The sequence below is a fragment of the Gadus chalcogrammus genome, chromosome 7 (genome assembly GCF_026213295.1).
Source record: "Gadus chalcogrammus isolate NIFS_2021 chromosome 7, NIFS_Gcha_1.0, whole genome shotgun sequence".
In the NCBI taxonomy this organism is placed as follows: domain Eukaryota; kingdom Metazoa; phylum Chordata; class Actinopteri; order Gadiformes; family Gadidae; genus Gadus; species Gadus chalcogrammus.
In genome coordinates this window covers 1306770-1331179 of record NC_079418.1, presented here as the reverse complement: position 1 = coordinate 1331179, position 24410 = coordinate 1306770, and the positions used below count along the sequence as shown (strand labels likewise).

Sequence of the window (24410 nt, the reverse complement as noted above, 5' to 3'; positions counted from 1 at the left end):
TACGTGTGTTTGTGTGTGTTCATATATGCGTGTTTGTGTTCACGTGTGTCCTCAGACTCGGGGAGAGAGAGAGAGAGAGAGAGAGACAGAGACAGAGACAGAGACAGAGTGAGTGAGTGAGTGAGTGAGTGAGTGAGTGAGTGAGTGAGTGAGTGAGTGAGTGAGTGAGTGAGTGAGTGAGTGAGTGAGTGAGTGAGTGAAAATGAGAGTGAGAGAGAGAGAGAGAGAGAGAGAGAGAGAGAGAGAGAGAGAGAGAGAGAGTGAGAGTGAGAGAGAGAGAGAGAGAGAGAGAGAGAGAGAGAGAGAGAGAGAGAGTGAGACTATAACTTACACAGAGACACTGAGGCCCCATCCAACAATGCACATAACCTAAACCCAGGGAGGAGGTCCTCCTGGGTGAAGGTGGACTGGAAGGAGTGGATGTGTGTCAGTATGTCTGAGGACCCTCCTCCACCTGGGGACACTCTGTAGAAGGTGAGAGTGCCAGCAGGCTGGTCCAGATACACTCCTACTCTGGTAAAGCCAGCGGGGGGGAGAAGTATGTCTGTCTCTCTATTGTTGTACCGGGCATAGTAACCATCATCATCACAATCAAGACTCCAGGACTTGTTGTTCTCTCCAAGCCCGCTGTCACCACCCTGTCCTCTCCTTGGGATTCCTCTGTATGTCACTCCTATCCAAACAGGTCCTTCCCTCTCTACCTCCCAGTAACAGCGGCCAGTCAGAGCCTCTCTACACAACACCTGGGGCCAGAGGTCAAATCTCTCTGGGTGTTCAGGATACGACTGGTCCTCTCCAACCCGCGTCAGCTTTCTTTTGTCCTCAGACAGAGAGAGTCGTCTGTTGGCTGTGTTTGGGTCCAGTGTGAGTTCACAGGCATCTGACGGGAGAACAAGACATGATGAACTGCTGAACCATTCATCATCATCATCATCATCATCATCATCATCATCATCATCATCATCATCATCATCATCATCATCATCATCATCATCACTTGTGCTGTTCTTCTATTCTTCTTCTTCCTGTTTCACGTTCATCTACTTTACAAATATTAGCACAGAAAGACTAAATCATATCAGATTATAGCAACCATAATGGACCATCATATCAGATGATAGCTACTATAGTGGACCAGTGTGCTATAGCTTTAGAAATAGTAGTGCATATTGTTTACAAGAACATTTAAGTTAAACCTCAATGTAAATCCCATGTGTGTGTGAGTGGATGTCATAGTCAAAACTTAAAAAATATATATAAACTGAATCGACTCCCGCAATATTTACACTACATACACATATGATGCATCAAAACGTTCAGCATGGTAGGCTGATTAATCTTCTGTAATATCTAAGCTATCTGTTTACATACTTTCCAAGACATTAGACTTTGAAAGGTTCCAATACACATCCATTGTAATCCATCTGTGTTCACATACAGGCTGGAAACTAACTGTTGGTACCATAGAACTGGTTCATACATACTATACATAGACATGCACACATACGCACACACACCTCCACAAACATACTAGACATTCATCAACACAGGGAAACATGGCTATACATGTGTATACACAAGTCATTCTATGTGGACAGATTTTCCATCTCAATAGTGAGTGTGTTTTGTGATGAATCAAACAGACACTTACACTTCTTTAGTGCTGGTTTCAGCCTCCACGCTCCACCGTGCTCCACACTGGGGGGGGAAACAAATTGAGAGCAGCATGTTGAAACATTCACCTTCATCATCTGCTGTCTCATAACGTTCTACACAACATGAGTGACAGCTGCCTCTTCAAACCACTTCAACCAGCAGCAGCTTGAATCCTTGAAGGAGACTTTGTCCCTGAGCGGTGAGCTGTCCTCTCCATACCTGAGAGTGTCCAGTCTCCAGCGTGGATCCTCCAGTCCAGCAGAGAGCAGCGCAGCTCCAGAGTCTCCTGGGTGATTGTAGCTCAAGTCCAGCTCTCTCAGATGGGAGGGGTTGGAGCTCAGAGCTGGGGCCAGAGAAGCACAGCCTTCCTGTGTGACCAGGCAGCCAGACAAGCTACACACACACACACACACACACACACACACACACACACACACACACACACACACACACACACACACACACACACACACACACACACACACACACACACACACACACACACACACACACACACGAGAACTATTACTTTTCTGGAGGTAAATCTTTTCAAAGTCCTTTAGTGTGGAAATTGTGGTGGAACTTTTTGACCATTGAGTAAAACTGACCTGAGAGTTTCCAGTGTACAGTGTGGACTCCCCAGTCCAGCAGAGAACAGCTTCACTCCTGAATCCTGCAGATCATTGGTACTCAGGTCCAGCTCTCTCAGACTGGAGGAGTTGGAGCTGAGAACTGAGGCTAGAGCTTCACAGCATCTCTCTGACAGGTGACAGCTATTCAGCCTTTACACACAATAAATAGAACACTTTAGAAACTGTGATTAATGTTGCATTTGAAACTTGTTATTAGACATGTTTTATTAGTTGAACTATATTTCTATACAGTAGATCTTCAAAATATCTTCAAAATTTCCCAAAAAAGACCAAGTTCTAAGAAGAAGCTGTTATTTAACTTTATTAAACACCTCTTAAGTCCGCCTTACTGTCTTACTACATGATTATGAGTAGAATAGGAATGTATTAAAACATACACCTTATACCATCATTAAAAAACTGAATCCAACATACACCTTTTACTGGCAACACAAATAGAATGAGATGAGGTCTTGTGTTTGATAAGAAGAGTGGTTATGGCGCTGCGATGGGCGCAAACTGCCAAGGTTTAGTTCAGTGATGAGTTAAAGTGCGGCTGTATTGCGGCGCCGGTGTGATCGCTTTATTGGGAAACGTAACCCACTTAAAGTTCCCATGGCATGCTACTTTATGGATGCTTTAATATAGATATTAGTGGGCCCTAACAAAGTATTTGAAGACTTTCCCGGAATTCAGCTGTGGTGCAGAATTACAGCAACTACGAGCCAGTCGCACATTGAGCTTTCCCCAAACGCGCTGTTTCGGTGGCTTTAATGCAAATGAGGAGGAGAGAGGCTGGTCGAGGAGGAGGGTGGGGGTGTGGCCCTGAGCAGCTTGCAGCCACGGTACCATGCGCTCTGTTTACAGTGAATGTATCGCAACGGCGAGGCGCACACAGCCTTTAGCCGTGTTCTGTAAATATTCTAGAACACCCCGGGTGCTCCGGCGTAGTCCTGGAGCTCTGTATCTAAATAATACAATATTATGCATAGATATTAGGGATGGGCTTGAGTCGTAAATTCCAAACTTGAGTGATCAAATTAATTCCTCGAGGATCAATCGAGTACTTGTTTAAAACCAATCTATTTGTTAAGGTTGTGGGTGCAGGCAGGCAGGTAGGACCCAGATGCAGACGGTTTGGGGAGAACAGCACTTTATTTCTGCCAAAGGCTAAGGCAAGGAGCAAGGGAACACAGGTGACAACAGAGAACATGCAGGACGAACTAACCACAATGACAGCACGAGGAACAAAGGAAAGACAAGGGCTTACGTAACAAACGCAACGAGGAACAGCTGAGACACATTAGGGGAGGGAGCAGTAATCAACGCAGGAGGGAAACACACCAAAACAAGACAGACCATGACACTATTTTTAGAATGCAACGCATCTGCTGCAGGAATAGGCCTAATGATGAACGGCAATATTACCAACCAAACATGTAATGCTTATTCTCCATCAAAACAGTCAGAGTTATCAGAGTATTCATTCATTATTAATTAATTATTTTTGCAAACGTTCAAAACACATTTTCCTTACAAAAATAAATATGCGTCTCATAATTTAAATCACGTCGAACAAAGGCCTGTTACGGTTTTTAAAAAAAAACGAAATAAGTAGCCTAACCATTGCAAATAATTTAAAGCTGAACTAAATATTATATATAATAGCCGACACACTTGGTGCAGGTCTGCTTTCCCGAACTCACCGTTGTGTTTCAGGAGCATATGTTGCCGCATAGTATTTGTAGTACTCTGGTAGCTCGATTTCGCTTGGCATATTTTACATTTCACCTTATGATCTCCTATTTCTGTAAAGTATTTCAATACCTCGCTGCACTTTGCTCTAACCGCCATCTTTTAACTTTTTGAATTCTGGCGTGCCTGCACACGGCACGGCACGCGCCACACAGAAATTTGATACATTTCATTCGCTTTGTGCACACTGCAGCAGCCAACAGCCAAAGGCTGTGTGCGCCTCCAGACGATATTATGAATCTCAAACGACTGAGTCGGGTTCTCCGACGTCTCTGGTTCTTCCACGTCCACATCAAACTGAATTAGACTGAACCGCGACATGGAGGAGCCTCCCTGCCGAGGCAGCGGCAGCGGGCAGCAGTTAGGCAGCAGCGCCTCCTGCAGCGGGCAGCGCCGAGGCGGTGGTACCTTGGCAGCGCTAAGCGGGGCTCAAGCGGAAGACAATCACGGGCAAAAGTCCCTTTCTCCTCCATGTCGCGGTTCATGTACTTCAAGGAGTCAAAGCCAAACTTTCCCCCATTCCTTCACTACCTTGGCTGAGATGACCCCCACTACGAGTGTCGTTGTGGAAATACCAGAGATCAGAGTCCGACGTGTTATGCGCCATAACACCAACAGCAGAATGGTTATCCAAATAACAAAGAAGTGTACAACACTTGCGGTACAGTGTCCTCTAATCACACACACACACACACACACACACACACACACACACACACACACACACACACACACACACACACACACACACACACACACACACACACACACACACACACACACGTGGTGCTTGCACGGTCGGAGCTCATTGGCTCATTGGCGGGCCAAATTCTCTGGGCTGGCAAGGCAGAGAAAGGGGAGGTGGCATCTTCCCTTATGACAACATACAGGGAAAATTCCAAAACAGCCCGTCTGAGCATCGGTTTTTGGTGGAGGTGGAGCAAACCTCCACCTTTGAAAAAAAGGTGGAGCAAATTTACCTCAAAACAAATAAAGACTAAGTAGACAGATAACAACGTTGATCACTACACAAACAGTAATTGATTTTTTTCATTTAGGTGATTTATTGTTCATATTGACAAAGGTGGTGCCGGAACATGTTTTGCCGTGTTCCGGCTCAAATTAAGCACTGCCCCCTACGCAATTAAAACATTAACTTAAACTCATTTAAAGTGAGTGAATCTGTTCACATGAATGGACACAGATGGATGTTAGGTGACCCAGGACATTTTACGTCTAATAAAGTGGTGCACAGTTGCTAGAGTGCCACCAAATTAATAAGATAGTAGCCAGTAGAAAATGTGTCTTGAGCCCTGAGACGACATTATTTACTTATTTATTTAGACCTGTTAACTTGCTGGAGGTAAATCTGTTCAATGTCCTCTGATGTAGAACTTGTGGTGTAACCATTGAGTAAAACTGACCTGAGAGTTTCCAGTGTACAGTGTGGACTCCCCAGTCCAGCAGAGAGCAGCTTCACTCCTGAATCCTGCAGATCATTGGTACTCAGGTCCAGCTCTCTCAGACTAGAGGAGTTGGAGCTGAGAACTGAGGCTAGAGCTTCACAGCATCCCTCTGACAGATGACAGCCATTGAGGCTGCACACACAATAAACAGAACATGTTTATACATGAACAAGTCAATACATGAGATCCTTATGTCTATTCAATATTGAATGTTTAATGAATATTATTGAAAAGCTGATTTCAAATTAGTTTTTATATTAATATTACTTTTCATTGTAGTATTATCCGGCGGTTAGCAAACCAAGCCTCACAACCAATGTCTAAAACATCCCAGACAAAAATAATATACTTGTCAGTAAATTAGATCCCTATGTTTATTCAATACTGGAGTTTTTGATACTCGTTTTGTACATTATTTTGACTTTTTATCGTAGCATCATATGTTTTGTGTATTGTAATACATGTTAGAGAACATCTACAAAGATGTTTTGTTTATTAGGGCTACAACCAGCGGCGCCGCAAGGGGAGGGGGCAAGCGGGAGACTGAGCCTCCTCCAAGCCCCCCCTCCCAAAACCCCCGGTCAATTTGGATAGGACAAATATTTATGGTCAAGATATGTTTTTAATAATAATATGGCAAGCAGCACGGGAAGGACCAGACGGGTGCCCAAGTTATAAGAATATATATATACATATATGATACATATATAGTTACGCCGTTACCACATGCAGTTGATATACATAGGACTGACACCACGATTCACAATAACCCTTTTATTGGCACACACAAACATAGCTTTCCAACGCACACACAAACACAATGTTCCAACGCTTTCATGACGCCACCTGCAACACACAAACATTAAATACAATGTTACGAGAAAGCCGGTCATGGGACACAATACAAACATCTCACGAACAAGGACAAGACATTAAAAATACTCACGTTGCGGTTGCGCTGGCTTCCGGGTTCCAGAGGATGGGGGAAGACCCGAGGTGAAGTCCGGAAGAACATTTGTGCGTTGTGGGTGTGACGTCAGACGGGCAGGGATCAAGTTTGTGGGATGAGAGGACCCGAATATTTAAGGTGTCAGAGAAGTTACGTATAGGGATGCTTTTAGACCAACATGTTTTGAGTAAAGTGTTAATTAGGTGTGGTTATATTTAAATCAAGAATGTGTAGTTGTATTGTTAATTGAATTACAAGTGTAGTGGGTCAGGCCATGAGGGTTATCTTCAGGGCATAAAACAGGTCTGTGAGGTAGTAGGGTCTGAGGTGAGCTGGTGGCAGCACCTAGCTCTTGGACAAGCCAATGGCTGAATGGAAATGCCAGAGTGGAAGACGGTTATTTTTGAGTTATGCTTATTGACAATCTCCGAAAGTATAATTAGTAATCATGAGAAATAATTTTTTGTTTATTTCGGTTATGCCTCTTTTTGCCTACTGACAGGCATATTTACCTGCGGCTACAGAGAATAAAACAGGTCAACTGCCTTTGCCAAAACCTCTGTCGCACTGCCTCCAGTCTTTGGTTATTACAAATATTTATGTTCAAGATATGTTTTTAATAATAATGTGGCGAGCAGCACTGGAACAACCAGACCGGAGCCCAAGTTCTAAGAATATATATTCATATTATATATATTATGATATTTTCGTTGTGTCGTTGCTCTCTCCCTCCCCCCCTCTCCCCTCCCCTCCCCCCCTCTCCGTCCCCTCCGTCCCTCTCCCCCCCCTCCGTCCCTCTGCCACCCTCTCCCCTCCCCCCCTCCCCCCCTCCCCCCCTCTGTCTTGAAAATACAAGATTTTTGTGGAACTTCAATGGGGAATAAAGACTTACAAGACATAACAACATTGAACTGAATTTAATTCATTCTTCATAGTGACACAGGAGGTGCCGGAACATGTTCCGGCTCAAAATAATCACTGCCCCCATGTATTGAAAACATTAACTTCAACTTATTTAAAGTGAGTGGATCTGTTCACATGAATGGACACAAAAGGCTGGTAGGTGACCAAGGACATCTTTACGAATAAGGCGCCACCAGATTAAAACGATTTTAGCTGGTAATGTGTCTTGAGCCCTGAGACGATATAATTTACTTATTTATTTCAATCTGTTAACTTTCTGGAGGTAAATCTGTTCAACGTCATCTGATGTTGGACTTGCGCTGTAACTGTTTGACCATATAGTAAAACTGACCTGAGAGTTTCCAGTGTACAGTGTGGACTCCCCAGTCCAGCAGAGAGCAGCTTCACTCCTGAATCCTGCAGATGATTGGTACTCAGGTCCAGCTCTCTCAGACTAGAGGAGTTGGAGCTGAGAACTGAGGCCAGAGCTTCACAGCATCTCTCTGATAGACGACAGCCATTCAACCTTTACACACAATAAAGATAACATGTTAGGAACTGTGATTAAAGTAACTTAAATCTTTTACTTTTAACATAATGAAGGACTTATGTTGAAATCTTTTGTTTGTTAATTTAACTACTATATACTAGTCAATAAATTAGATCCATATGTTTATTCAACATTGGCTGTAAAATGTATAGTATTGAAGTGTTCTTTGTAGTGTGTGTATTGAATTTTATTACATGTAGGTCCCACATCAAAGTCTCTCCAACCCTCTCTTCTTTCAAATCTGCACTCAAAACATACTTTTTTACACTAGCCTTCCCCACCTAACTCCCACCTTATTCTTCATGTTTAACCTCTGTTTTTCTTTTAATCCTAGTCTGTTTTATTATATGTCTGTTACTTAGTTTTGATAGGGCAATATGTAAAGCATCTTAGAGTACCATATTAGGAGCTATGAAATTTAATTTATTCTTCTTCTTCTTCTCATTATTATTATTATTATTATGTTATAGTACATCTACAGAGATGTTATGTATATTAGGGTTACAACCAGCGGCTGCGCAATGGGGGGGGGGGGGGGCTAGTGGGGGATGAAGCTCCCCCTGAATAAACGCTGAGCCCCCTCCAAGCCCCCCCTCCCAAAACCACCGGTCATTTTGTTATGACAAATATTCATGGTCAAAATCTTTTATTAATAATGTGGCAAACAGCACGGGAACAACCAGACGGGAGCCCAAGTCCAGAGAGTTTGCAAATCTCGTGGCGCAGACTTCGCACGACCCTGAGAGAGACGTTATGTAAACAAACGACACACACACCTGAAACACACATCCTATCGCCCACAACCACGACTACCTTGGGGCCGCCGACCCTCCCAGGATCCGTTGCGGCACTTGGCGACCAAGGTCGTGATCGTCACAATAATATAATCATACATATGTATAATTGTATATATATATATGTGTGTATATATATATATATATATATATACATATATATATATATATATATATATATATATATATATATATATTAGTGGTGGGCCGTTATCGGCGTTAAAGGCTGCGTTAACGCAAAACTTTTATCCGCGATAAAAAAAATATCACCGTTAATCAATTTTCAAACACTTCCTTGTTCGGACCCATCACGTGACTGAACGAACCAATCAGAAGCTAGAATTTTGTCTGAGGTAAACATGAGAGAATCAGAGAGGCAGATTCAACAGAATATCCTGACTGTGTTAAATATATAAATATGTAAGTAATAATTGTGTAACATAAATATGTAAATGATTAACTGACGAAACATTGTAAGTACATTTCTAGCAAATTATCTCCAATATAAATTATATTAATTTATTCTACAACTTTCAAATATTTAACTTCTAAACCTTACATTATTATGGATTATTACACGGCTCTTCTCAATGCTGTAGACTGCTTCATTCACTTGCATGGGCCTTCCCAACGTTCAGCTGTCAATTTTTTTTGTTTATGCTCCGTTCACTTGCATGGGCACTTCACAACTTCCGGCGGTGAATTATGTTTGATAATTCACCGTTGCCAAGTATAATTGACAGTTGTCAAGGTAAACGAAAAGATTTTTTGCCGTTTGTCATTTTAATCTAGATTAATCTAGATTAATTCCAAAATTAATCTAGATTAAAAAAAGTAATCTATGCCCACCACTAATATATATATATATATATATTAGAGCTGTCAAGCGATTAAAATATTTAATCGTGATTAATCGCATTAATGTCATAGTTAACTCACGATTAATCGCATTTAATCACAAATTATTTTTTAATATCCCTTGATATTTTTGTCCCATAATTCTTCTCATTTTAATTCTCTTATCAACATGGTGAAGTGCATCGGCTTGCCTTGTGCAAATTATTTTTTATTGATAACAACATTGGCATATACTGATCAAAACAGGACGATACAAAAAAAGAGCCTATAGTGCAATTAAACGACTGCTTTGAACAAATGTCATTTGAACATAGCATTCAGGCTACTGCTTCTTTGTTTTGAGCCAAAGAAAAAAGATTTTTATTTTTTTTTTATTTTTTAAATATAATAATTGCGTTAATCGCGCGATAAAAAAATGAACGCCGTTAAAATTGGTTTGTGTTAACGCCGTTAATAACGCGTTTAACTGACAGCTCTAATATATATATAAATACACGTATATATATTGTTATATGAAGACATCAGACTGACTTATGTGTAAGAAAACTGAACTATGAAATCATATTTTTCATTTGCGTAAGTGATGTTGACCGTTGCTGCTTGCAGTGTGATTTAATGATTCATATCATACTGTAGCGTGTGGTATTATTTGTTGCGTTAAAATGTTTTAGCCCCTGCTATAAACAATCTAGCCCCCCGTAGCTCCCGCAATCATAATTCTTTGGCGCCGCTACTGGTTACAGCTAATAAGTAAATGTTTGACTATCATTTAGCTTGGCGATCTCTACAGAGAATAAAGTACTCTCCTCCTTTGCCTCTTCCCTCTCTCTCCTTGTTCCCGCTCGCTCTTGAGCTCTCACCCTTCCCCCAGATGACCCTCAAGTAACTTTATCAACGCATCCTATCGGTTAAACCCAGAGCGTCCACATAACCAAACTACTGAACAAGGTTAAAATGTTTTTAAAAATAAGTGAGTAACCTTTTATTAATAATCAATGTATTTTTATGCATGTAACCTTATCAATAATTCCATTTTTTTCTTATAGCAAAATATTTAAATACAGCTGTATTTAATTCTTAATACACAATTATTATTCATTCTTTGCTTTATTTATTATCTCAAATGAATATAGCTTTTGAGTTTGACTTTTCACCCGGGTTACACAATATAACGTTATGTATATTGAGATACATGTTATAAGTTAACCCTCATAGGGTGTTCGTTTTTTTGTTACACAGGAGGTGCTGCTGGGTCTGGTGGACCCATTGCATTTTAGGCCTTTTAAATCAACATAATCTAACTTTATTTTTTAAATACTCACCAAATGGTTACTTCAACCCAATTGCAAGTAATATAAACAACACATATGTTAAATTTGTTCCCTTTACCTTTGTTAAATCACATTTATGAATAGAGGTGCCACTCGTTTTTGTTTATTTTCGTATTAGCATGTAATGAAATAAGGAAATGCATCATAAAACAGGCATAACTGGGAAATTATCAACATCATTAGAAATTGAAACATACTCAATAACATCTGTCTGAACAACACATTAAAGCCTTTGAACACAGCCATTATACGTATATCAGTCTATACCACACATGAGGGGCAGAGTCTCACTGTGTGTGTATTGCATATGTATTTTTTGCACTGGTTGCATGTATATTGTGTTTTATATTATTATGTATTATGTATATAGTGTATTTGTCTTTTACGTTTCGGAGCTGGCTGATGCTGATCCTCCTCTTCAAACTCAGTGTCAGACTCTGAATTTTCAGAAATGTTATCCTCACTTTCTGAAACTGTTTCCTCAGCATCACCATCAAAACCCTCTGTCTCTTCAAATATCAACTGTAAGGCAGTCTGAACAGAGAATAGCTTTGCCATCTTGATCAGTTGTGGTATTGAACCACGCTGACAGAGATTTTTTATAGTGTCAGATCCCCAAGCTTGGTTCCCGCAAGACAGAGGGTGAAATGTGTGGGAATATGGGTGTAGATAGTGTTGGGTGCTCCAATGTTGCAACCTTGTGCGGGAACAGTGGGTGCACACTGTGGGTGCTCACACCAAGGGCCCATTCACCTGCTTTACTCTCCACACACACACACACACACACACACACACACACACACACACACACACACACACACACACACACACACACACACACACACACACACACACACACACACACACACACACACACACACACACACACACACAGAGGAGAAAGGGAAAATGAGGGTGCACAGAACCTATGATTTCCACACTTAAACTAGCTCCGGGTCCACTGGACCCGAACACCCTGTGTATACAGGGGGGGGTCCTTGAAAATGTTTTCTGATTTAGGTTCCTCACAGAAAATGAGCCAAAGCCAATGAATCTTAGTTCAAAAAAATAATTATTTGTATCACTTTTATAAAGCTAAAAACTGAAAACGGGTCCCACAGACCCGAACACCTTATGAGGGTTAACCTAAAAAGATGTTTTCTATGTTATCATAACTTTTATATTCTACTATTATAATAATAATAATAATAAAATTGATTGTAAGTAGCGCATTTCAGGATACTCAAGGTCGCTTCACAAGAGTGGGAGGTAGGGTGTGTCTGTAGGTGAGTGAGTGAGAGTGCAAAATGAGCAAGGCGCTGGGTGGGGTCGTGAGTTAGAGGCCATAGGCCTCAGAGAAAAGGTGTGTTTTTGTGTACTTTTTGAAAGTCTCCACGGAAGGGGCACAGCGGATGTTGGGGGGTAACTGGTTTCACACAGTGGGGGCGGACACGCAAAAGGCCCTTTCCCCAAAGGTCTTGAGTCTCGTGCGGGGAATTTCCAGCTGGTCCTTGTCAGAGGACCTGAGGGACTGCAGGGGGGTGTAGGGGTGGAGGAGGTCAGAGAGGTAATGGGGGGCCAGAGCATGGAGGGACTTGTATGTGAGTAATAGAATTATGATTTAATGTGGAACTTGACTGGTAACCAGTGGAGCTGCATCAGGGTGGGGGTGATGTGCTGCCAGGGCCTAATGCCAGTTAAGACCCTGGCAGCTGAGTTCTGCACATGTTGCAGTCTGTCCAGGGTTTTAGAGGGGAGACCGGTGAGTATGCCGTTGCAGTAGTCCAGGCGGGTAGAACTGAAGCAGTGGATCAGGGTTTGAGTAACTGAGTCTGAGAGTGAGGGTCTGAGTCGTGCGATGATCTTCAGGTGGTATCTTATGACGTTCTTAATGTGGGACTGGAATGATAGGGGGGGGTCCAGGATGACACCCAGGTTGCGGACTACGGGTGATGGGGTGATGGAGCAGCCATCCACTTCCAGGAGTAGATCACCAACCTTCCTGAGCAGTGACTTGGGGGCCACCACCACGATTATGTATATTTTCGTTGTGTGTACTCCCTCCGCCCCTCCCCCTCCCTCCGCCCCTCTCCCCCCTCTGTCCCTCTCCCCCCTCCGCCCCTCTGACCAAGGACATTTTTACGTCTAATAAAGGGGTGCACATTTGTTAGGGTACCACCAAATTAAAAAGATAGTAGCCAATATGAATTGTATCTTGAGCCCTGAGACGACATTATTTACTTATTTATTTAGACCTGTTAACTTTCTGGAGGTGAATCTGTTCAATGTCCTCTGATGTAGAACTTGTGGTGTAACCATTGGGTAAAACTGACCTGAGCGTTTCCAGTGTACAGTGTGGACTCCCCAGTCCAGCAGAGAGCAGCTTCACTCCTGAATCCTGTAGATCATTGGTACTCAGGTCCAGCTCTCTCAGACTAGAGGACTTGGAGCTGAGAACTGATGCCAGAGCTTCACAGCATCTCTCTGACAGATTACAGTCATTCAGCCTGCACACACAATAACAGAACACCTTAAGAACTATGATTCAAGTAACGTAGATCTTTTACTTTGAACATAATCAAGGACTTGCGTTGAAATCTTTAATTAGAGATGTTTTATGAATTTAACTAATATATACTAGTCCATGGTTTCGCAACGAGGGCGCTACCGCCCCCTTGGGGGCGTTAGCACAACCTAGGGGGCCTCTGGGAACGTTCAATTTTTTTGGTGAAAAATAAATAGCCTATGAAGGGGGTCGCCGGCCCTCCGCTGCGCGTCAGGGCCGGACAACGCCCCTTAACAGTGGTATAATGAGCACATACCACAGCCTGTCGTGATCTATTGCTTAATTATAGCAACATTTTTAAATACAGCTGTATTTCTGGCCTTTATTTATTTATTAATTCATGATAAATGGAGCTTTTGAGTTTGAGGTTTCATCTTGTTTACACAATATGACGTTGTGTATATTGAGATACATGTTATAAGTTAACCTCAAAAGATGTTTTTGATGTTATCATAACTTTTATATTCTACTATTATGTATATTTTCGTTGTGTGTACTCCCTCCCTTCCTCCCCCTCCCTCTGCCCCTCTCCCCCCTCTGTCCCTTTGTCCCTCTCCCCCCTCCGTCCCTCTCCCCCCTCCGCCCCTCTCGTCCCTCCCCCCCTCTGTCTCTCACCCCCCCCACCCCTCTGCCCCTCTCCCCCTTCCCCCCCTCCGTCCCTCTCCCTCCTTTGTCCCTCTCCCCCTTCCCCCCCTCCCCCCCTCTGTCCGTCTCCCTCCTCTGTCCCTCTCCCCCTTCTGTCTCTCTTCCCCCTCTCCCCCCTCTGTCCTTCTCCACCCTCCTCCCCTCTGTCCCTTTCCCATCTCTGTCCCTCTCCCCCCTCTGTCCTTGTCCCCTCTCTGTCCCTCTCCCCTCTCTGTCCCTCTCCCCCCTCTGTCCTTGTCCCCTCTCTGTCCCTCTCCCCTCTCTGTCCCTCTCCCCCCTCTGTCCCTCTCCCCTCTCTGTCCCTCTCCCCTCTCTGTCCCTCTCCCCCCTCTGTCCTTGTCCCCTCTCTGTCCCTCTCCCCTCTCTGTCCCTCTCCCCCCTCTGTCCTTGTCCCCTCTCTGTCCCTCTCCCCTCTCTGTCCCTCTCTGTCCTTCTCCCCCCTCTGTCCCTCTCAACCCTCCACCCCTCTCCCCTCTCTGTCCCTCTCGCCCTTCTGTACTTCCCCTCTCTCCCCTGTCTGGTCCTCCCCCCCCCCCCTCTGTCTTACCATGAAAATTCACCTCAAAACGAAAATCAAACACAAGATGTCTGTGGAACTTCAATGGGGAATGGAGTAACAAGACAGATAACCACATTGAACTGAATTATAAGCAAACTACGGAACAATGTTAAAATGTTATAAAATAGTGGGTTACCTTTTATCAATAATAAACGTATATTTATAAATCTATCCGTATCAATAATTACTTATTAATACATATAGCTACATATTTAAATAGAGCTGTATTTAACTATTATTAAACATTATTAATTCTTTCTTTCAATATTTCCTTATTACATAGAAAGATCTTTCGAGTTTGACTTTTCAACCTGTTAACACAATATAATGTTGTGTATATTGAGATAAATGTTATAAGATAACCTCAAAAGATGTTTTCTATGTAACTTTTATATTCTACTATAGGTATATTACTAGGTATATTGTGTTGTGTGTATTTTGATACATATTGATGAACCTACAGAGACGTTTTGGAGGCTTTGACCACTGGCAGCAGCCTCAGAAGACCCTCCTCTGAAGCAGAGTATTTCTTCAGGTCAAACACGTCCAGCTCCTTTTCTGATGACAGCAAGATGAAGACCAGAGCTGACCACTGAGCAGGAGAGACATGTGTTTTGAAGAGACTTCCTGATGTCAGGGACTGTTGGATCTCCTCCACCAGTGAACGGTCGTTCAGCTCATTCAGACAGTGGAACAGATTGATGCTTCTCTCTGGAGAGAGATCTCCACCAATCTTCTTCTTGATGTATGACACGGTTTCCTTGTTGGTGTGTGAGCTACTTCTTCTCTGTCCCAGCAGACCTCGTAGGACATTCTGATTTGTCTCTAGAGAGAGGCCCAGGAGGAAGCGGAGGAACAAGTCCAGGTGTCCGTTCTCACTCTGTAAGGCCTTGTCCACAGCACTCTGGTAGAAGAGGAGGAGTCTATCTTCACCGGAGGTTGGTTGTTCTTCTGAGAGCAGATTGACACCAGTGTGGATGAAGGACCGAAAGACATAAAGGGCAGCTAGAAACTCCTGGAGACTCAGATGGACAAAGCAGAACACCTTGTCCTGGTAAAGCCCACACTCCTCTTTAAAGATCTGGGTGATCATTCCTGAGTACACTGAGGCTTCATTGATATATTTTTTACACTCTACCAGGTCTACCTCATAGAAGATCAGGTTGCCACTCTCCAGCTGGTTAAAAGCCAGTTTTCCCAGAGAAACAATGATCTCCCTGCTCTGTGAACTCCAGTGTGGATCTGTTTCAGCTATCGAACGATACTTCCTGTCCCCCTGTATGGACTGAACCCTCAGGAAGTGGCTGTACATCTGAGTTACAGTCTTGGGCGTCTCTTCTCCTATCTGGGATGTTTTGAAGAAGTCCTCCAGAACTGTAGCAGTGATCCAACAGAAGACTGGAATGTGACACATGATGTGGAGGCTTGGGGATTTCTTGACGTGGGAGATGATTGTGCTGGCCAGCTTCTTGTCTCTGAATCTTTTTCTGAAGTACTCCTCCTTCTGTGGGTCGGTGAATCCCCTCACCTCTGTCACCATGTCAACACAATCAGCAGGGATCTGATTGGCTGCCGCAGGGCGTGTGGTTATCCAGATGCGAGCGGAGGGAAGCAGGTCGCCCCTGATGAGGTTTGTCAGTAGAACGTCCACCGAGGTGGACTTTGTGACATCAGTCCAGATCGGACTGTACTGGAAGTCCAGAGGAAGTCGACACTCATCCAGTCCATCCAAGATAAAGACAACTTGGAACCGGTCGTATCTGCAGATTCCTGCTTCTTTGGTCTCAATAAAGAAGTGATGAAGAAGTTCCACCAAGCTAAACTCTTTCCCTTTTAGTAAATTCAGCTCTCTGAAAGTGAAGAGAAACGTGAAGTGTATGTCGTGGTTGGCTTTTTCTTCAGCCCAGTCCAGAGTGAACTTGTGTGTTAAGATGGTTTTACCAATTCCGGCCACTCCTGTTGTCATAATAGTCCTGATTGGTTTATCTTTTCCAGGTAAGGGTTTAAAGATGTCTCCACATTTGATTGGTGTTTCCTCCTTGACTGGTTTCCTGGAAGTTGTTTCAATCAGTCTGACCTCATGTTCCTTGTTGACCTCTCCACTGCCTCTCTCTGTGATGAAAATCTCTGTGTAGAACTCATTCAGAGGTGTTGAATGTCCTGCTTTAGCGATTCCCTGAAACACACACCAGAACTTCTTCTTCAAATGGGACTTGATTTTATGTTGGCACTCGACAGCAGCAGATCCTAAATGGGAAAACAACAGAAGACATCAGTTAGTGGCTGATGGTGGCATCAGTGGAAAAAATGTCAATATTTCCCGTTGAATATCAACTCCATGATATTTAGTGGCTTCATAACTGTTGGCCGGAGAAGTTGTTCGTGACAAAGACTGCATGTTACAGATTAAAAATGTTCAGGACTATTTAATTTTTTCCACTGCAATAAGATTGGTCTAATGATAGTAATAATGATATTGAATTGGTGTAAAATGACATGCTGATATAAGAAGATAGTGTTCCATCACTCCCACTGAGTTATTCTGCTGTTGATCTTCAGTTTATGTTTAATATTAATAATATTAACAATAATTATAATTATAATTACATTGAATAACATTTTATTACAAGGCGCCTTTCTACACCCAAGGTCGCCTTCCAATTCATATAACAATCTGGAGTCAAAAACAGCAAGAGCTGCATCGCCAACAGCATAGTCAAAACAAGACATAATACCCAGATAGGAGGGAGTAAGAACAGCAGTGAGGAGACCCAGGTAGGAGGGGGTAAGAACAGTGAGGAGACCCAGGTAGGAGGGGGTAAGAACAGTGAGGAGACCCAGGTAGGAGGGGGTAAGAACAGCAGTGAGGAGACCCACGTAGGAGAGGGTAAGAACAGTGAGGGGACCCAGATAGGAGGGGGTAAGAACAGCAGTGAGGAGACCCAGGTAGGAGGGGGTAAGAACAGTGAGGAGACCCAGGGAGGAGGGGGTAAGAACAGCACTGAGGAGACCCAGGTAGGAGGGGGTAAGAACAGCACCACAACAGGGATACGAGGGGAACCCACGGTAGGAGGTCATTACAGCGAGCAGGCCAGTGGGAACACGTGTTTTGAGGAGAGTTTGAATGTTGTCAGGGTGTCTCCAAAGCCTGGGAGCAGTGTAGCTCAGAGCCCTAGCACCTATGTTGCTGAGAGCCCTAGCACCCACAGTGCCGAGAGCCCTAGCAACCATGGTGCTGAGAGCCCTAGCAACCACGTTGCTGAGGCGGGAGGTCGGGATGGTGAAGACCAGCTGAGGATTACGAAGGGAGCGACAGGGCCTGACCGAGGTCGGGGAGAGAATGGGGGCAACATTGTGGAGGGCTTTGTCGGTGAGCAGAAGGGCTATAAGGTCAATCCGGTGTAGGACAGGGAGCCAGTGTATTTGGACGAGAACTGGGGTGATCTGGTCGGACAATTTGGTGCTGGTAATGATGATGTTTAACATTCTTTAACCTGATACCCCCACAATAACCCTACATATCTGGTTCAAACCATTTACCCTGATACCTCCACTGTAACCCTACATCTCTGGATCCAACCATTTAACCTGATACCCCCACTATAACTCTACACATCTGGATCAAACCATCTAACCTGAAACCCCATAATAACCCTACTTATCTGGATCAAACCATTGAACCTGAAACCCCCTCTCTAACCCGACATCTCTGGATCAAACCATTTAACCTGTTACCCCCAATATAACCCTACATATCTGGATCAAACAATTTTACCCCAAGGACGAAAGATTGTCTCCACATTGAAGTTTGAAATGTATAAGTCTCAAATTATGTCATTTAGTCTTAACAGAAAAAAATAAATCTCCTACTGCTCATCAAAATGTGTATTTCTTCTCTGTTTTCAAGATAAGAGTCTCTTACCGCTCAACAGTTTGTCAGCCATTCCCTTCTGGTTCATCTCCATCAGGCAGAGCTTTGTGATGTCCACCACTCCCTCTATGGCGCGCCTCCTCTGCTCCTCGTTCTTACCATCCACCTCCTCCTCCTCCCTCTGACTCTCTGAGCATTGTGGGCAATCTGGGAAGAGATCCCTCCAGAGCTTCTTCAGCTCCTTGTCTAGGAAAGCGTGTGCGTTCTCCTCAGCCCTCTGGAACAGAACAAACATCAAGGAGAACTTTACTCTAAACTCACTAAGGACATCAGAAGCATCTGTCCTGGAATCACGTCCCGCTGGTCTAAAGAGGGAAGCCTGGAGACTATGAGCACCAAGAGATGCTTTCTAATGTTCATGGAAAGCTAAATTTAAATATTTTGGTGGACATTTACACACCTTGATCAGCTCTGTTTGATGCTGGTGTACAGACTGAGCACTGGTAACCTTTGACCACCCCTGGTGTTGTCTGTGGAGAACACACACACATACGCACGCACACACGCACGAACACACGCACACGTGATGGGACATTGGTACTGTAAGGACAAACTGCTCTCCAGCTCATCATCGGTCTCTACAGTAGGCGCTCTGTGAAGGGTTTTTTATCGGGACTAACAGGCCATGTGACACGGAGGGAGGCTGTGGTACCCATAGACATAGTAAAGAATAGACGCCACATAGACCGCTACTTCCTACTGGCGCTGACGAGCCGTAGGGCCGCCATCTTGGACCGATCGACCGCTCCACTCAGTGTAATCTGTTTGGCAGGTGCAATGAACTGAAAACCAAACTGATTTTCACGCTTTTTCTTTTTGCTGCTGAGCGTCTGACACATCGATGTGTTCCACTGGAGCTGGGCCGATGCGTGATGTGGTGCGTCTCAAGACGGTTTTACACTGCCAAATATGCCCGTCTTATGCATGCCTTTTTCCTGGCATGGTTCGCATGATTACACTGCCCGAGGTCAAATGCCTGCTTGAGCTAGCACCCCAATTTCCCCTAACGGACCCTACAAAATAAAGAATATGTTGGTATTTTTGCACATGTGAACAGTAAATCGCGTTTGTAGCCTTGACTCTTGCATGCGGGTGTCTTCATTAAAAAAAAAATAGAAACATTCAGGAGTATCCAAATTAGTCTAAAGTGGCCAAGACTCCGTGCGTAGCCCCTCCAATATAACCAATATTATTAAATCCCCTCGGTTTCACACAGGCAAGATTGTAAAATTGCTTGGCGTGCCAAGCCTTGACCGGAACACCTTGGCAGTGTAAAATGGCCTTCAGAGTGTGTTCTTCTGTTACTACCATAGCCATGTTGCAGATCAACACACAGGCTTTGGTCCTGCGCTACTGAACTGATGTCTTTCACACTCCTCGTTTAAATGTCGAGGTTCATGTCTAACTTTCGCCTTCCCAACGTGAACAACCTCTTTTTAGCTGTCGAAACGCTTTGTGCCAGCAGAGGCAGACGTTGGCCCACTGATTAATGGTCCAGGGGCGAATAAAGATGATCCGCGGGCCACCAGTTGAACAGCCCTGATGTAGTGGTTGAATCCTCACCTTTCCTCAGAAGCTTGGTGATTTCCATCTTTAAAGTTATGACGTTGTTCCATAGACCAGTCACTCTTCGTGGAGACACAGCTGGGTCCAGGGGAGTCTGCTCTCTGCTGCTGGAGTCTTCTAGAAAAACAAGAACCAGGATTTATAGACGTTTGATAAATACTGTCATTTTTGTAATCCCTGATGAATCCTCCCCTCTTCTCAATAGACTGATTTTGTTCTTTAAATTTAACCGGTTGTTCCATAGAGTGGTCACTCTTCATGGAGACACAGCTGGGTCCAGGAGAGTCTGCTCTCTCCCGCTGGACTCTTCAAGAGAAACAAGGGTTTATGGATGTAGGATAGACACTGTATTTCTTTTATATCTGATAAATTCTTACCCTTGTTCATGAATTTGCTCCTTTTTTCTGAACAGGTTACGTATGCTCTTCATGGAGACACGGCTGGGTCCAGGGGATTCTGCTCTCTCCTGCTGCTCTGGCCTTCAACCCACACACAGCTGTTACTCAGACTAATGATGGATTTATGATGCATCACTGCTGAGCTCTGAGTTGGACAACAGTCACAGACAGAGAGATCCTCTTCTTACCTCTTAGCTTTGCTCCGGCGGCCATGTTCCCCAGACTGAGTGGTCTTAGAGGTAGGACCCCCCTCCTCTCTCTCCTCATCCATAGTAGACTGGGGAAAATACGTTCCGTCCCATACGCTATAAAGTTATGAAAGTATAAATGTAAGGGAAGAAAAGGAGGTTAAAGTGTTAAACAAGTTGGTAAGGTGAACGGTTTTAAAGGAGCAGAAAGAAGGGCTGCTTGCTGCAACAGGTCATTGAGATGAGGAAATCAACTTTAACACGAGGAAGTTACAGAACTGAACCGACTTGACTCACTTACACAAACACACACACACACACACACACACACACATACACACACACACACACACACACACACACACACGCACAAACACACACACGCACACACACACACACACACACACAAACACACAAACAGACAAGGATTAAACTGAGCCAACTGTAAAGTCTGCCATATATATATATATATATATATATATTTATATACTGTATATATAATATATATAGGCCCATATAGGGGAGAGTGGGGTAAGATGAACCAGTGGGTGTGTTGACCCACCCCCTGTGTTTAGGCCACTGTACACATTTGTTGGACCATCAATTCAGGAAGCAGCCATCCTTTATATCTGGCTTTGATGAGAGAGCACGTGTTCAAGCTGAGAGTACGTTTTTTTATCCCAATAAACGTTTTTTTCACGTCAAAGTACGTTTTTAACCTGTCAGGTATAATGACTGCTACCTCAAATCATCCCTCCGTCAAAAATATCCAAAATATCACCCTCAATGTTCAATTTACAACAGGACAGTAAAGCAGTTAAACATTAAGATGTTTTCTCTATAAAACAGATATAAACGGTAGTAAACTGGTTGATCATTATTATATACCAGTTACCTAAGGACAATATAAACGGTAGTAAGCTGTCTCTTATCTTTTCTTACCTTATCTACTCCAGGATTAAAATGCGTCCATACGATAAAAAAAGTTGTAAAAGTATTAATGCAAGAGGAAACTAAGGTTAAAGTGTTTATAAAACAAGTAAATCAGGGGAAAGGTTTTAAAGTGGAGGAAGAAGGGCTGCTCGATGCGACCAACCCTTCAGAGGGGGAAGTTCCAGGAGCCGCCCCTCTCAGCGCGTGTCACTTGTTTTAGGGGAAAACGAAGATATCGTAACACATACACACACACACACACACACACACACACACACACACACACTAGGATCACTGAGCCAACTGGAAAGTCTGCCTTAAAGAATATGTGTAATAAATAGGCCTATATATAATATAATAATACCATGTAACAATAGCCTGTGTAGACTATCAGTATGTTACTGCATGTCACCACAGACCAACATGTCCTGTTCCCTGAGTACGAGTGGCGCCCCTCAGGACGCAGACTCCAGGTTGTCGGACACAGAGGAGGAAGGCAACCTTCACCCCCAGGGCTGTCCAGCTCCTTAATGCTGGTCACTGACTCATCAACCTGCTGCAATGTACTTTAGAATGGAAGCACTTCATGAAGCACTTTTTACTCAGGTGTTGAATGTTGTTGTTACGATGCGTGTGTTGCTTGATTGTGTAGTGTTTGTGTGTGTGGGTTGCTCGTGTTTGTTGATTGTGTCTCTTATTTAGCTACTGTTATGTGCCTCCCCTTTAAATTACTCCTCAGGGACGAGTAAAGTGATTTGAATTTAATTGAATTAGTGATGTCATTCGATATGCTTATTGCATGTTGTTACATGGAGCTCATCACACTAACAATAAGCTGTTATAACTTTAGATCAGTCAGCTGTTATCCTGCTCTTATCCATCACACTAACAATAAGCTGTTATAACTTCATATCAGTCAGCTGTTATCCTGCTCTAAACCACCACACTAACAAAAAGCTGTTATAACTTTATATCAGTCAGCTGTTATCCTGCTCTAAACCACCACACTAACAATAAGCTGTTATAACTTTATATCAGTCAGCTGTTATCCTGCTCTAAACCACCACACTAACAATAAGCTGTTATAACTTTATATCAGTCAGCTGTTATCCTGCTCTAAACCACCACACTAACAATAAGCTGTTATAACTTTATATCATTCAGCTGTTATCCTGCTCTAAACCACCACACTAAGAATAAGCTGTTATAACTTTATATCATTCAGCTGTTATCCTGCTCTAAACCACCACACTAACAATAAGCTGTTATAACTTTATGTCAGTCAGCTGTTAAACCCAGTGCTGCCACTTGGCCCTGGTTGGTCCTCATGGATGAGGGATTGGGACAGAGGCATTCCACCAACCCCCCTGTCCTAATTGCCTCCTTCCCTGAGGACACACCAGGGCCAAGTACAGCAGTGGTGGATCAGGAAGAGGAAGAGGAAGAGGAGGACGAGGAAGAGGAAGAGGAGGACGAGGAAGAGGAGGAGGAGGAAGATGAGGAAGAGGAGGAGGAGGAGGAGGAGGAGGAGGAAGAGGCGGAGGAGGAGGAGGAGGAGGCGGAGGAGGAGGAGGAAGAGGAAGAGGAGGAGGAGCAGGAGGAGGAGTACTGACAGCGAGGGCCCAGGTCCAGACAGAGAAAGAGGGACAGAGGATAAGCTACTGGACGTCCTTAAAGAGGACATGAGGTTGCAACTATTTGCCACAATTATTATACAACTAAGTACAACAGAAAACATAATAATTCAGACACCACCCAAATATAAACTAGGAGACACCACCCAAACATACAGCCACTAGGGGACACCACCCAAACATACAGTCACCAGGAGACACCACCCAAACATACAGTCACTAGGAGACACCACCCAAACATACAGCCACTAGGGGACACCACCCAAACATACGGTCACTAGGAGACACCACCCAAACATACAGTCACTAGGGGACACCACCCAAATATAAACTAGGAGACACCACCCAAACATACAGTCACTAGGGGACACCACCCAAATATAAACTAGGAGACACCACCCAAACATACAGTCACTAGGAGACACCACCCAAACATACAGTCACTAGGAGACACCACCCAAACATACAGTCACCAGGAGACACCACCCAAACATACAGTCACTAGGGGACACCACCCAAACATACAGCCACTAGGAGACACCACCCAAACATAATTCAGAACCAGGAGGTGATATCAGAGGCCATTCTGAGAAAACATTCGTTTTTTCAAGTAATCACATTCTTTTTTATATTCTTTGGACTCCCTTTATAATGTTTTTTATCAGACTGGTTTACAAAGTGTTGTTCTTTGTCTCCATAAAGAGAGAAGTGCCTCCAAGTGACTGTGGTTTGGGTTTAACGCTTAACTTTGAATTCCTGAACGAGACTTCCTGTTCTCCCCCACAAGCTAGCGCAGTGGTTCTGCTTTCCTAGAACTCTACATGATTCACACACACACGCACGCACGCACGCACGCACGCACGCACGCACACACACACACACACACACACACACACACACACACACACACACACACACACACACACACACACACACACACACACACACACACACGTAAACACAGAGACAGAGACGGAGAGAGAGAGAGAGAGAGGGGGGAGAGAGAGTGAGAGAGAGAGCGAGAGAGAGAGAGAGAGAGAGAGAGAGCGCAGACCTACCCAGAGACCATCCCTCCACTGCTGATTGATCAACTCAT

General features: G+C 43.8%; 1 protein-coding gene across 5 annotated transcripts; it reads right to left on the bottom strand.

Moving 5' to 3' along the window:
- Positions 1 to 302: 302 nt before the first annotated feature.
- Positions 303 to 21853, bottom strand: LOC130385357 (NACHT, LRR and PYD domains-containing protein 12-like). 5 transcript variants are annotated; one of them, XM_056593843.1, is made up of 14 exons: positions 21690 to 21853; positions 20748 to 20864; positions 20539 to 20640; positions 20159 to 20278; positions 18996 to 19065; positions 18587 to 18812; positions 15126 to 16911; positions 13228 to 13401; positions 7714 to 7887; positions 5468 to 5641; positions 2265 to 2438; positions 1876 to 2049; positions 1652 to 1698; positions 303 to 880 (listed from the first exon to the last, which is right to left on the bottom strand). In XM_056593843.1, the coding sequence occupies exons 2-14, from the start codon at positions 20828 to 20830 to the stop codon at positions 321 to 323; spliced, it is 3864 nt and encodes a 1287-aa protein (XP_056449818.1). In that variant the 5' UTR covers positions 20831 to 20864; positions 21690 to 21853; the 3' UTR covers positions 303 to 320. The 5 variants fall into 5 exon arrangements, with proteins under 5 accessions (XP_056449818.1, XP_056449814.1, XP_056449815.1 ...); XM_056593839.1 differs by lacking the exons at positions 7714 to 7887; positions 13228 to 13401; XM_056593840.1 differs by lacking the exons at positions 7714 to 7887; positions 13228 to 13401 and having other exon boundaries at positions 20159 to 20275.
- Positions 21854 to 24410: the final 2557 nt, after the last annotated feature.

Excerpts from the sequence above, each read along its gene's own strand:
- LOC130385357 (XM_056593843.1), bottom strand. The coding sequence starts at position 20,830 with ATGGATGAGGAGAGAGAGGAGGGGGGTCCTACCTCTAAGACCACTCAG. Across the intron at positions 20,641-20,747 it reads CGCCGGAGCAAAGCTAAGAG|GCCAGAGCAGCAGGAGAGAG; the intron begins GTAAGAAGAGGA and ends TGTGGGTTGAAG. Across the intron at positions 5,642-7,713 it reads TGTACACTGGAAACTCTCAG|CCTCAATGGCTGTCATCTGT; the intron begins GTCAGTTTTACT and ends TTGTGTGTGCAG.